Source organism: Octopus bimaculoides, chromosome 21, assembly GCF_046866305.1.
Source record: "Octopus bimaculoides isolate indiv1 chromosome 21, ASM4686630v1, whole genome shotgun sequence".
NCBI lineage: Eukaryota > Metazoa > Mollusca > Cephalopoda > Octopoda > Octopodidae > Octopus > Octopus bimaculoides.
Genome location: NC_142948.1, coordinates 11764409 through 11779408, shown reverse-complemented (window position 1 = coordinate 11779408; position 15000 = coordinate 11764409). Strand labels below are relative to the sequence as shown.

Genomic DNA, 15000 nt, shown 5'->3' with positions numbered 1-15000 from the left:
CGCACAGTTTGGTTAAGCCCCAAAAACATGTAATTATGAAGCAAGCCGCTTATATTAAAAGTGTGAGACAAATGTGAAAACCCATGAAGAAATACCCTCCGAATTGAGCAAGTTTGAAATATTTAGATATTTTCTCTATATGCTATATCAGATAAACGAATGGGATGGGCATACCTGAATGCTGCCTGACCACAGGTCTTCTTCAGTAGTGACGTGGAAACATACAACAAGCGTATAGCAACATCATCAAACATTCAACATATTTTATATATATTTTCCTGTTACCGGTTTCAACCATAGCACTGTAACCGATCTTTCAGTCCTCCTCATCAAGTGTTCTTTCACGATCGTATTGATCGCTGCAATTTAAATCTGGTATTTACAATATCGATCTGTTTTCTGCAATGCGCAAGCTGCTCTTTGACACACATGGGCACAACACCGATTTATTCCGGTAAACATTTAATTATACGAGGGAACGGATGCACACATACACATACATACGTGGTACATATATAGATATATACATACATACATATATACATCCACACAAACATTCATACACACGTACACGCAATGTACTCGTCTATATGCGCCCTTCATTAAATAGGTCGTAATATATAGATACATGTAAATTTTGTTGCAAAATCTATAATCGAAAACTGCTTGGTAGATAAGATTATATGAGCAAGGGAGCATTTCAAATTAGCTTGAATGTCTACCCTTATTAAAGGAATTAAACGATTAAACGTGTCAGCATATTGAACCTATTTATATATCTTACACAAAATAAATTAAATAAGATGATTCAGAAACGCTGATATTTACATGAAACGTGATGTGACTAATGCGTATGATTACATCAAAGACGCCATTAAATCAATCAAAATATATAAGGTTAAACGCAGTTATAAAATTATTAATTAATAATTAAAGTCGTTTAATTACAACTCGAACTATAGATAACTTCAAATTACTTGAAAAGGCCTCACTGTTAGATTCTTTGTCCACAATGATGCCAAAATCTTTTCACATTCATGTTTTCTCAGATTATTATCTTTATCCTATGATGCTGATAACTCCTTTCTTTCAATTTCTATGTCTTTGCTGTCTTGGTTATTATTATTCTATAAAGTGACAACTTCTACTAAATATTTGATATTCCTGTCTTCAGAGATTTCTTCGTTACCAGTTTAGTTCGTATAAGTTAAACCAGACAATTTGGAATTTTGACGTTGCTCAATTCCTTCTCGTCTGAAGCCATTCAATTTATCCACATTAGACGTACGCAATCTGCAGTCGCTTATTAAACACCAAATTTACAGGGTGTTGCTAATATTTGAATCTATTTAGTATATCATAGCTTGAGCTGTATTCAATGACTTCAGCTTTTAATCATGCACATTTTCAAGTCAAATTATTTCTTCTTTTGAAAGGCCCCTTTTCCCTTATTCTACATGTATTGGATTCCTTTGTCTTACATTGCCTGTACAATATTTGGGTTGCTATTGAAATTATACAATTTCCATATCTTTAAGTTTGAAAGTAGGAGTATATCAAAGAAGTTTTCTCATTCACAGAAACAGTTTCCTATACAGTTACTATAAATGCAGTGTGTGATATTGAGAATGATACTTGTTTCAGAAAATACAGTACCATAATAGAATAATTTGTCTTCCCGTTAATTTATTTTCTCTGAAACCCCACATGTTGAATATTTTGGGCCTACGTCATTTGTTATGGCGAATGCAACCATCGAATCTCTATTCACCGACAGAAGGCGCAGCTATACGTTTCTTAATTAATAATTCGATAAAAAGTAAATGAATCGGTTGTTTGCTAAAAATCCTTTTGCTGCCAGGCACGAACTCCTCGCGACTTGCACTTCCTTTTGTGTCCAAACTAGATTTCTTATACTTACTCTCTTTCCGTCACCCCTTTCACTCACACATATATATATATACACACACATATATATATATATATATATATATATATATATATATATATATGCAACGCAAATATATATATATATGTATAAATATACTGTTTGTTTCCGTATATGTGTGTAACTGCGTAAATATCTATATATGTGTAAGTGTGTATATGTGTGTATATTTGTATATACATATAATCATTATCTCCTGAGTCAGGGCAGGGCCTAGAGCATTTAATAATTAATAGGATGGTAAATTTGTTTCGTCTTTTACGCTCATCTGAACTCCGTGTCATTAAGTTTTATGCAACGTATTCAACCAGGAGTTGAAAATGTCTTGTGGACATTATTAGTATTTCTGCGAGGAGCTCAAAAGACAATGATAAAGCAACAGAACGTTAGCAGCTAGAAATTTATTCACTGAACTATTTTCATTCAGGTGAATGAAGCTTATTGATGCAATGCATTGACTGCTAAGTGAAAATATCGAGTAGAATATAAAATAATTTCAGTTTAATATTCTCAGAATTGTCAGAATAAAATTAGTTTATTTGAATGGAAACTTTCCTTTTTGGTGACTTTCTTTTTAACTAACCCATTCATATATTATCAATAGACGCTGGCAGATTTTACGATAATTAATTTTAATATTGATAATTGAATAAATATTAGATTGTGGTTAAAAGTAGTAATTAAAAAGACTATTATATTTAAACGTTTAATCTTCAGGCAATATGATTACACATACACGCACACATATATGTGTGCACATGTATATTTATACACTGTACAGGTGTGTGTGTGTATATATAAATAAATATATATATATCCATACACACTCACACAAACACACACATAGATGTGCATGTATCTATGCATATAAATATGTGTATATATGTGTATATATTTGTACATACGTACATACATATGCACACACGCGCAAATACATATATATACATGTGCGTGATATATATATATATATATATATATATATATATATATATATATACTCACTCTTGGACACACGCACATAACCGCACACGCACACATAAATATATACACGTGTGCGTTTGTGTGAGTTTAGATATGTATGTATGTATGTGTGTGTGTGTGTGTGTGTGTGTGTGTGTGTGTGTGTGTGTGTGTGTGTGTGTGTGTGTGTGTGTGTGTGTGTGTTTATCATGTGTGTACGTGTACATATAAGAATAGATTTAATGCGCATTCACTAGTCAGTGTTAGTTTCAAAATGCTTACATTGCAAGTCATTGCCATTTGTCCTTGGAATATTGTTTTCGCACAATCAGTAGAACAAAAACGCGTTCAAATTCAATTATTAATCAATGAACATTGCTAGTACCTTAAAATGATTGAATCAGGAGGTCAATTCCATTAAGCCTAAACAAATAGATTGCGTTTAGTTAAGATGTAAACTGTTTTGGGTGATTTCTACGGCGTATTTCACTTGTTTCGTCAAAACCAAAGCGGATTTGTCATCAATTGATATAATGTTTTAAGTAATGTGTTATGCGAAAATAGATTCTTTCATTAGCAAAGTGATGTAACATATAACATTACGTAACGTAGGTCAGCTTTGTTCATGTAGCAGGAAAACTGAATCAAAACCAAACTTTGTGCTACATGATAATTTATATAATTCTTCATTGACCGAAAATCCTGTTAATCATAAAAATCAGTGAGACACTATGATTTTAATCGAAAGTTTGTTGGAAATTTACGTCGAGTTTAGTGAAAAATCTTACTTGCAGAATTGCGTGATTAATTACACGAAATTGCTTCGGGAGATTAAAAAATATTACATGTATATGGAGAAGATATTCGCTACAATTTTATAGATAATGCCGTCGGTAATGACAAGGCCTCGTGATTCGTGTTCGTTTATCTCCTGAAGTCATTTCAGCTAATCAACCTTTGAGGTATCTCTATCGTCACAGGATCTCGGAAATTCAAACATTTCGCCTCCATTCATTTCTCTAGCGAACACAGCTATTTATCTATCCGTATACACACACGCTATCATACTCACAAAGATGTATGATTATATATATATATATATATATATATATATATATATATATGATGAAGTAGCATAACCTTAGACTATCATAAAATTATAAACTTAGCACATACATTACTCATATGCGGGCACATACCAGACACATACACACACAAGCATATACATACACATATATACAGACAGACAAACACACATATGCATATACATATAAATTCACTGTTAAAAGGAATAGAAAGAAATAGATCTGTTTAAATTCAGTTCAGCTTAAGTTTTAATCGCGTTTTATATCGTACTGACAAGCTGAATAAGAGTCTGAAATAGTGCTGTACATGGCCACCAGTTTAAGACCTTGCGATGGGAAGTCGAAAAAATTAAATGCTTTACATTGAAGTATATGTATGCTCTCCACTCATTGATATAGATTCGTCATCGTTAGATGAAATTAACCGGGAAGCGATTTCTCTGCTTAAGAAGCACTCTCTCCCCTTAAGAAGCAGTACCGTATTCAGTTCCGCTGGGTCGCGCCTTGGTCGAGTGTCCTCTACCAAAATCCCGGAGCGACCAATCATTTAGAGTGAATTCGGCTGAAGAAATCTGAAAGAAGTCTATATACAGTAATTCCTCGACGTATCTCAGTTAGCTATCGCGGTCCACCTATCGTGGTTTATTTAAGCTTACGTCGATTCCTCCGTGGTGTTGTTTTGCATTTATAATAAAATAAATGTATACAAATTATGAAAATAATAAAAAAATGCAGTGCACTTCTGTTTCTACTTCACGGATTTTCAACTATTTCAGGGTTTTAGGAACTTAACTGCCGCGATAGTCGAGGGATTACTGTGTGTGTATATATATATATATATATATATATATATATATATATATATATATATATATATATACATACGTGTGTGTATGCATATTTATGGTCGTGTTTGCTCCCCCTCCAGCAATTGACAAAAGGTGATGGTTTGTTTATATCCCCAATAGAATATTTTAAAATATTAACTACTGGGATCGATTTGCTTGACTAAATCCTTCAAGGCGGTGCCCGAACGTGGCGGCAGTATTGAAACAAGTCGAAGGATAGAAAATAAACGCTACGCATTTATACACACACGCACGTACATACCCCCCCCCACACACACACACACAGATATATAGATACTTAGATAGATAAATAGATTGATAGAGAAAAAGAGAAAGATAGAGAAAGAGAGAGAGAGAGAGGGAAGAGAGAGAGAGAGAGAGACTTGACGTGAATATATTACGAAATCATAAGTTTCGTATTAGAATTATAACTGCGTAATTTTAAAATTTACAAGAAAATATTGATTATCTCATGAGTTTGGTCACTTATACAAAATATAAGCTCGTGTGAGATGCGCAATAGCTTTATTTGTTTCTTTGTCCGCGTATTCCTCGGTGAATATTTTATATGCTCAAAGATATGAAAGTAATCTGACATTGAACACGATGAATTTCAAAGACAGGCGTTATGTTTACCGGGACTGTTTTATATTTGATTATTCAGATGGGAAGTTATGGTCTTTTGTGAAGTATTCAAGGCTGGTTGAGGAAAGAATTTAATCCAACGGAAATATATTAGAGACACAGGCAGTGTGCATACCGATAAGTAATATTTTTTTCCCACTTAAACACCGATGTTCTGTTAGAACAGACTATACTACGGTAGTTACCAAGAGAGAAACTATCTTATTGACACTTGTGTTAATAGCAATAGCGAAGAGATAGATCCCCTGCTATCTCCAGCGCCGAGACCTCCAGCTAACGTGATTTCGACCTTATTTGGTCTTGTTAATGATGGACACTCGACAGCTAGATGCAGCACTGATTCATCTCCCCACCAGTGTTACATTAAATGACAGTACTAGAAAAGGAGCTGGGGGTCGCGATTGAGAACAGGTTTTAGTGGTTGCAAAATGGAATACTTTACTAAAGGCTAATCCGGTTTAAATACGGTTATAAAAGTGGATGACAGATTAGATTTAGCCCCAAACAATCGTGTAATCTTTCCTTTGACTCCTCAATAAAAAAAAAGTACAATCACATATTTGGAGTTCACTTGTGAAAACGGTAGAAAATGACCGTACAAAATTCATTACAATTCAATAACGCAAACAATACGTTAGAGCAAATCACGCTTCTTATTAAGGGAGCCATATCTATGTTTCCCAGATTATTAAAACGGTAGCTAGAGATGTAGCATATTCTAATTTGGAATACAAATCATATCGATTTTTAAGGAAATAATCATTTCAACTACACATAACATTTTTAGGGGAGGGCGCTGGTAGACTAGTGTTACATTTTCTTTATCGAACTCGGAACATGAAAATGCTAAGTCGACGTGGTATTGATATACCAATTCGCCGCCTTCGAGTAGGGAAATCATCTCCTTTATGTATATATGTGTGTGTGGTGCTGGAGAGTGTATACATATTTCTGTGTAAATGGGTGAGCAAGTGTCATTGTGCATGTTTTTGTTAAAGATAAAACCTCAATGAGGAAATGCAATCAGGTTAATATATATTGTTGTAGGATAGCAACACATAATGGAAAATAAATGAATATAATACACCAGTACTAAGTCAATTCGTCGAAACTACCATATTTCGAATAGCATAATAACCGATTCATCGCATTTATGATGACCAGAGTGAATAGAAGGTATTTATAATTCAAATGAACTAATGACTTAGTTTCCAAGGACTCCATTCAAAGAGTAACCCGGACTTTCACTGATATTTACATCTTGTAATAATTTCCTGCGGTGAAGCATGATGCTTTAACACACATACGTGTATGTATGTATGTATGTATATATTGAGCACAACAAAGTGTGAGTGTGTGTGTGTGTATGTATATATATATATATATATATATATATATACACACTTTTATTCTTTTACTTTTTTCAGACATTTGACTGCGGCCATGATGGAGCACCGCCTTTAGTCGAGCAAATCTACCCCGGGAATTATTCTTTGCAAGCCTAGTAATTATTCTGTCGACCTCTTTTGCCAAACCGCTAATTTACGGGGACCACATTATAAACCCATGCTGCTCATGTTTCTTACACGCAAACTGCTAGATCTATTCCTTCAATCTGAATTCATCACTCAAAGTACTGCCTGGACTTACTTGGGATTATATGTAATGGGTTATTTCTTCACGGAAATACAGACAAACCTCAATAGCCTCGAGAACAAGATGAGCTGTGGACTTTATTCTGCTATCTTTATTCTTCTATCTAGTGTTTTATTCTTCTATATACTGTGTACCCAGTGTAGGGCATCCCAGCTGTAAGACATTAATTACTTCTACTTCTCCCTTTTTTTATTCACCTTACTCTAATTAAATATTTTAAATGGGCTGAGATGCCCGTTCTGCCTTGGTTTTGCTTTCCTTTTCATTTAATATATATCTGCTGACTCAGAAGTCTACTACAGATCCTCAATTCCAGCTTCAACTGTAAACTTGGAACCTAGCAGATGACCAATATAGCACTTACGCAGCGTACCTATTGGTTTAGATCATCAGTGGAATAAACCACTCATATTCTTTACGCGCACGCGCACACACACACACGAACATATATACATAAAGTACGCAGAACATATTAGCATGTATCTATGTATTTACATCATAATCGTAAGATTGTGGTTTCGATTCCTGCACCGGGCGACACGTTGTGTTCTTGAGCAAAACACTTAATTTCACGTTGCTCCAGTCCACTCAGCTGGCAAATAGGAGTAACGCTGCGATGGACTGGCGTCCCGTCCAGCTGCGGAACACATACGCCATCGAAACCGGAAAACCGGGCCCATGAGCCTGGCTAGGTTTTTAAAAAAATGGCGCATTTATATATTTTATGTATTTATATATGTATCTACGTATGTAAATATATATATATACATATGTGTGTGTGTGTGTGTGTGTGCTTACGTAAATATATATGTATATATATGTATATACACGCATGTGTGCGTGTGCGTATACGGTTGATTGAATGTATGTGTGTATGTATTAAGGCTTGAACAGAAAGAGCATAACAAGGAGAAAAAGTTAGACGAAAGCAGACGAGAAATTTAACCAACGACGCGATTCACGGACTATTCGCAGTTGGTTGTTTTTCGTCAGTCAATAACCCAAAATATCATAGTGGTTTCGCACCATTTGCATGCATATAGGTTTTGCAGTATTTCTCTTAATTAAACTCTCCTGCGAATATATTCTATTCCCCAGTGTGCACCGATCGTAGAAAATACTTAATTACTTGTCGAAAGTTCAACGTCACGTGTTGAATATCTCGAACAGCACTAAGTGGTGGCAGACCGAGTGTTTTAACCAGACATTCCTGGCTTCTGTAATATTGTGTTATGAATGATGTGGCCGTAATATTCTCAGATAATTTATATTGCGAAGTAGATGTAAAAAATGTCAGCTTCAATGAACACTGATTCATGCGTTTCAAAGACTTAAAACTTGAGCGAACATAAACATGAATTTATGAGGAGTGTGTTCACATTTAATTTACTCTTAATATATCATATAGTGTTAAAATCATTGCCAATTATTTGTTCAAGTAATGAGAAAGCAAATAAAGACCTCTTACTTCAATTAGTTATATTATGAGCCAATAAGCCTCTACTGTATGGAACGAGATACTAGAAATAACAGTTAAATACACCTCAAACAAAACGTACTGACTATTAAGGATACACATTGGATATTGTGTGTGTATGCAATATATATTATATACTTAATTATTAAAACTGCAAAACATCGCAGACGTATTCCAAGAAACTGCTACTCAGAGTTTCGAACGGGAACGTGAAACTCTGAGTAGCAGTTTTTTCAGATTTGGCTGCGATGTTTTGCAGTTTGGATCTTTTTTAAAACGGGGGCCACATTTTTCATTAATGTTTTACGTAGTGTTTTTGGTACCGAAAGACTTTCAAACTTCGTATACTTATCTATTTTGTGTTATAGAACAGAAAAATATTTTTGTATTCGAATTTATTTCATTAAAAAAATTGTCTTATTTCGATAATTTCAACCAATCACTGACAAGTATTCAGTTGTTTACATTTACTCCTTTGGCTGATTAAGCGATGTAAAGCGTATTTTATCTCCATACCTTCGATTTATTTGCTTTTTTCAATTTAAATTTGCTTTAACCCTAACCCTAACACTAACCCTAGGGTTAGGGTTAGAGTTAGGGTTAATTGTTTCAGAATCGTTTGTTTATGTAGTCGGCACTTAATGTATATCGGCTGAATGGACGTCAGTGATTGGTTGAAATTACAGAAATACGACAACTTTAACATGAAATAATTTTTGGATTTTTTTTTTTTTTAAGACTAAGAGAAAAAGATGTTTTATATGACACATTCTACCAGTGTTCCAAGTTTCAAAGTGTTTCGTTAATGAAAAATGTGGCCCCCGTTTTAAAAAAGATCCTGCAGTTTTAATAATAAAGTATATAATATATATTGCATACACACACAATATCCAATGTGTATCCTCAACAGTCAGTACGTTTTGTTTGAGGTGCATTTAACTGCTATTTCTAATATCTCGTTCCTTACTGTAGAGGCTTACTTGTTGGTTCATAATATTCTTTTATTCTTTAATTCTTTTACGTGTTTCAGTCATTTGACTGCGGCCATGCTAGAGCACCGCCTTTAGTCGAGCAAATCGACACCAGGCCTTATTCTTTGTAAGCCTAGTACTTATTATTTTGCCGATCCGCTAAGTTACGGGGACTTAAACACGCCAGCATCGGTTGTCAAACGATGTTGCGGACACGGACACACACACACACCCACACACACACACACATATATATATATATATATACGACGGGCTTGTTTCAGTTTCCGTCTACCAAATCCACTCACAAGGGTTTGGTCAGCCCGAGGCTATAGTAGAAGACACTTTCCCAGGGTGCTACGCAGTGGGACTGAACCCAGAACCATGTGGTTAAGAAGCAAGCTATTTGCCACACATTAATTCCTGCGCCTATATGAAATATAAATGAATAACAGTGACAGCAGAGACAACGATGGAAACGGAGAGATGATGTTTGCGGTAATGGAAACGACGTCAAAGTCAGCGATGACGACGTCGAAGGTGAAGGCAATACGAAAACCAACAGCGAGAACAGCAACAATACTAATAGATTTGAATATCAATGCCAATTTGGATATCAACAAATGTCATCTGAATGAAACGAAGAGTTAATGGCACTTTTGTGCATTACTTACTTTACGTAGTCCAGTTTCCTTTAGCTGCAGTATATCCAAGGAAAAGTCCATTCGTCGACCGTTCGTTAACTTTATATTTCCTGACAGACCACGCATCTGAACCTAGATTGAACACAAAACAACACATTAAAACATGTCTTAAGAAGACAAGTAACTATCGAATCATTTTCCCAAGTTATTCTTTTGGCCTAGTAACTGAGTTTCGTTATACAATAAATGAGTCATATTAAAAACGAACACTAATAAATGTTTTGCTATCGTACGTAGGATGAAGCATGTAGCGGAATGAAGGATGTAGCATATTCTTAATATTCCTTGTGAAACTCAATACTGGATCATATCCGTGTCAGAAGTAATACAGCATTTCTTAAACTTATGTACTTAGATTATACACAATATCCTTAATGTAGCGAGAAAATAAAATTAGTAATATCTATACATTTCCAGTTATATATTTATCTTTCTCAGTCCTGTACGCTTGTTCCATTCCCTTTCTTCACACATTAAACCGACCTGTACATGTACAATCTAACTTGAACACCAAACTCCAGAAAATCGACACACTCCTCTCAATGGTGCAGGAAAGTGATCCTTGAGCCATGTAACTTAACTTAATTTTATTGATGCTAATATCATTAATATAACACGTATACTTAGAATTATTGAAGGATATTATAATAACATACAAAAATATGTGCACGATATGATATAGCCTTGCACTAAAACAGCCAATGAAATGTAGAATTATTACGTATGTGAATAATGCAGTAACTATTTAGGAAGTTCGCGATGTTGTGACAGCCATAGAGACCCATTAGACTTTCTAATTGAATTTCGATGTGTATCTGATTAAGACTGCTACGATTCGAATTTAAAGAAGGATGAAGGTTAGTGATTAAATCTTGTACATTATAGAAAAAAAGACACAATTCAAATTTGTCGGAGGAGAATCAAAGATCTTAGAAACATTATATAAATACAGTAAAGTATTTAATACTGATTCTGTTTACAGCAGTGGGCCTCCAAATTGGGTAGTACTTGTGGGAAGATCCAGGGAGGGGGGCGTTAAAGAAAAGTGGGGTCATTATGGGGTGGCCCAATGGGGGCGATAGATCTATAAATAACAAAATAATGGGTTAATTAGATTAAGTTTCATTTGTGAAATACAGTTGTTTTGAATTTGCTTCAGAAAGTGGTCTATGTTTTTGGTAGCGAGTGGTGGTGGTGGTGGGGGGGGCAAGGAATTTTCGGGAACCACTGGTTTACAGGAATGCCAAAGTCTACGAAATTTTAAGCATCAAGCATTTAAGCGATTCAGTTTTTTTTTTTTTTTCTTAAAGAGGATATGTCGATATGGTCACGTATCCCTCAAACAATTTCGAGATTCCAGTGCCAATTCGAACCAGCAATAGGAAAACTGGATGACGAAATATAATAGGCGACAGAATAATGCATCAGTTCTCCAATCGCATAATTGTTGAGATCAATATAACCGATATCATTAGAGAGAAATTTAATAGACCACGCCAGTTGCTGCGTTAATCTCAAAATGATGAACTACAGAAGTTGAATTTGAGGTTTTCGCTTCTATCTACAGGATAATTTTGATAGATTTGAAGTATTATCCTGACAAATTATAAGGCATACGTATGAAGTTCAATAAAAATTATACTCAAATATTTCTGCCATATAGTATTTGATATTCCCCTAGAGATGCATTTTTTTATTATTATATTTGTATATTTTATATATTCAATTATTTTTAGTGAAACTGAATATAAATATCCATGAATTTCCATTTAATATACCTAAATCATTCTTTATATTGCTCACTATGTGTCAAAGGAAATTTAAATTACATTTCTACTCAGCTGTATTATAACATTTATCTAAAGCTTGCATACTCTATTTACCCAGATTTTATCTATTGTTTTTTTTTGTTTTTACTTTTATTATAATGCAATTATGGATGATGAAAGTATGTATTTATTATTAATATAGAGAATATTCGTTGGGCATTTTTTCCTTTTTTCATTTTAAAACCAAACGGTGTGAGATCAAAGATATAATTATTAATGTTTGATTATGTAATTTCCCCTCAGAGCGTCACAAATTCAGTACGTGAAATGGATATAAGAATAGCAAAAATCCCTCATTCTGACAGCAAATTTAATGTAATATAAAAATGTCTGACGTATAAAATATCTGTAATAAGAATATAATTCATTAATATTTTATGGCGGATGACATGGATGACCTTCTACTAGAATTAGATATTTAGTAAAAAAAAAAAAAAAAAATTAATAGAACAAAAAGAAATATTCACTATTCAAAGGGAAAACGGCTTCAATATTGGTAAAAAAAAGAATCAAACTTCATTCACTACAGGAAACATTAAAAGCTGTCTAGATTATTATCATTATTATTACTATTATTATTATCATTATTATTATTATTATCATCATTACTATTATTATTATTATCATTATTATTATCACCATCATCATCATTATTATTATTATCATTATTATTATTATCATCATTACTATTATTATTATCATTATTATTATCACCATCATTATTATCACCATCATCATTATTATTATTATTATTATCATTATCATTATTATTATCATTATTATTATTATCATCATTACTATTATTATTATTATCATTATTATTATCACCATCATCATTATTATTAGTATTATTATCATTATTATTATTATTATTATTATCATTATTATTATCATCATCATTACTATTATTATTATCATTATTATTATTATTATTATTATTATTATTATTATCATAATTTTTGATATTGTTGATGTTTTTAGTGTTACAATTAATATTATAATCATCATCATCATCATCATCATCATTAATACTTGTATTATTAGTTGGAGTAATTGACTAATTTTTTGTTTGCTTTCTATGTTTCTTTTGTTTTGGTTTGTGTTTTTACTCTCTTTTGGTGTATTGCAATTATTTCCAACTTGAATTTGTTTATATGAAAGGTCAGTCGTTAGAAGTAGCCAATTAAACAAACCATCAAAGCAGTCATTATCATTTCATTATATTTTGCTTTAGTTTTGTTTTTACTTGAAATAATTTTCAGACAAATCCCAACCTTGTCCTTCGTGTTCACAGAAAAGAAAATACAACGCACACACATACAACACGATATCCATTTTAAATTAAATATGAGGAAAACATAAAAGAGAGCTTCAGCATTTTAAAATGGTTTCTCTACCATTCATGGATTTCAGCCAATTATTAACCCTTAACAGTTCAAACGAAACATTAACCAAGCTAATTTTACAAACTCCTCTGATATGAGCAAAACAAAAAGAGCTTCATGGATTATAGCCATCATTCGATATATCTGAATCCTTACATTTACAATAATGAAAGTACTTTGATATGAGAATCAAAGTATATTCAAAAAGACTTATACTTGATTTTATTAATAGATGAATTAACTAAACAAAGTTAAGTAATACATATTGTATTCGTCATTCATTCGTTCTATTCTAGCTGGATTTAACGAAAATAATGTAATGCGATGATACAGCTACCTATTTACGAGGGGGTACCCAAAAGAAACAGGAATTTGGCAATATTACTTTATACATTTAGTTTTATATGTTTACACTTATATTGCTTTTAAAATATTCTCCATTTGAAGCAATGCATCGGTCCAGACGCGTTCTCCACTGTTCGAAGCAGTGCTGGAACTCTTGTCGAGTCGTGCCTTTGAATGCCTCCGTCCTTATTTTCTTCACCTCTCCTGCATTTGCACAATCCCTAGCACCAGCTTAGGTCACTAGTAATGACCTCCGAAAAAAGATCCGGATTAATTTCTGACTTTTCATTCGGTTCACGACACGCATTCGGCCGTGACTGCTATTTATTTTCCGTGAGCAAGCGAGGCACACATTTTACTGCAACTCTTCTTATTCGCAATTCTTCGCTCATAATTCGTTAGCAGGAGATCCAGGACACACCAGTCATATCAACAAGTTCATCAATTTCTCCAAGATCAGTTCATGAATTGTCATGATGTTTTCATTCATTCAAGAAGTTAACGGTCACTCTAGACGAGGTTGGTAATGAAGAGACAAGTGACCATTCATAAATCGTAAACACAACTCGTAAACTTGTATTTTGCTCATAGTAGCGTCCTTGTAAGCTGTTAGAAGCATAATTACTGTTTCGGCCGCCTTTTCCCCCAACAGAAAACAGAATTTCACGGAAGCACGCTGTTCCTTCGTTTCAACCATTCCAAAAATCGACGATCAGAGAGAAGCACAGCAAAACAAAGACGCACTACGTGGCAGTAGGACCACACCCGGTGACGCCAGTCGGCATATTGATGACCGAGGGTTGCATCAAATGGCTTGTAGCAGTGGTTGCATGAACTACAAAAGGCTTCTCCCATAGAGAAAGTTTCCGCTTCATTTTTGGTAGCCCTCGAATATGTTGTAAAGAAACCAGTGAGTCTTTAAGACCACCAAGGCTTATTTGTAAAAATTTACAGACTACAATATGCTTGACCGGATGGTACTTGTACGGTTAACAGTAGTACGTAAGAAATGAATGAAGCATTTGGCAAAAATCTATATTTCTATAGTATGCTAAAATGGTGTGTATAATATATGCATAATCTGTATGCAAGTTGCTTCAATGTAATTCTCTGAAGTGAAGATAAGAAAAGCTAGAAGACATAATGA

General features: G+C 33.7%; 1 protein-coding gene across 2 annotated transcripts in view; it reads right to left on the bottom strand.

The window, feature by feature from the left end:
• LOC106883108 (glutamate receptor ionotropic, kainate 2-like) overlaps positions 1-15000 on the bottom strand; it is a 251853-nt gene that overhangs the window by 107513 nt on the left and 129340 nt on the right. For both annotated transcript variants that reach the window (XM_089338811.1, XM_089338813.1), the window contains exon 7: positions 10265-10366. In XM_089338811.1, the coding sequence (XP_089194937.1) occupies positions 10265-10366 (102 nt within the window). The remainder of the gene's footprint in view (positions 1-10264; positions 10367-15000) is intronic.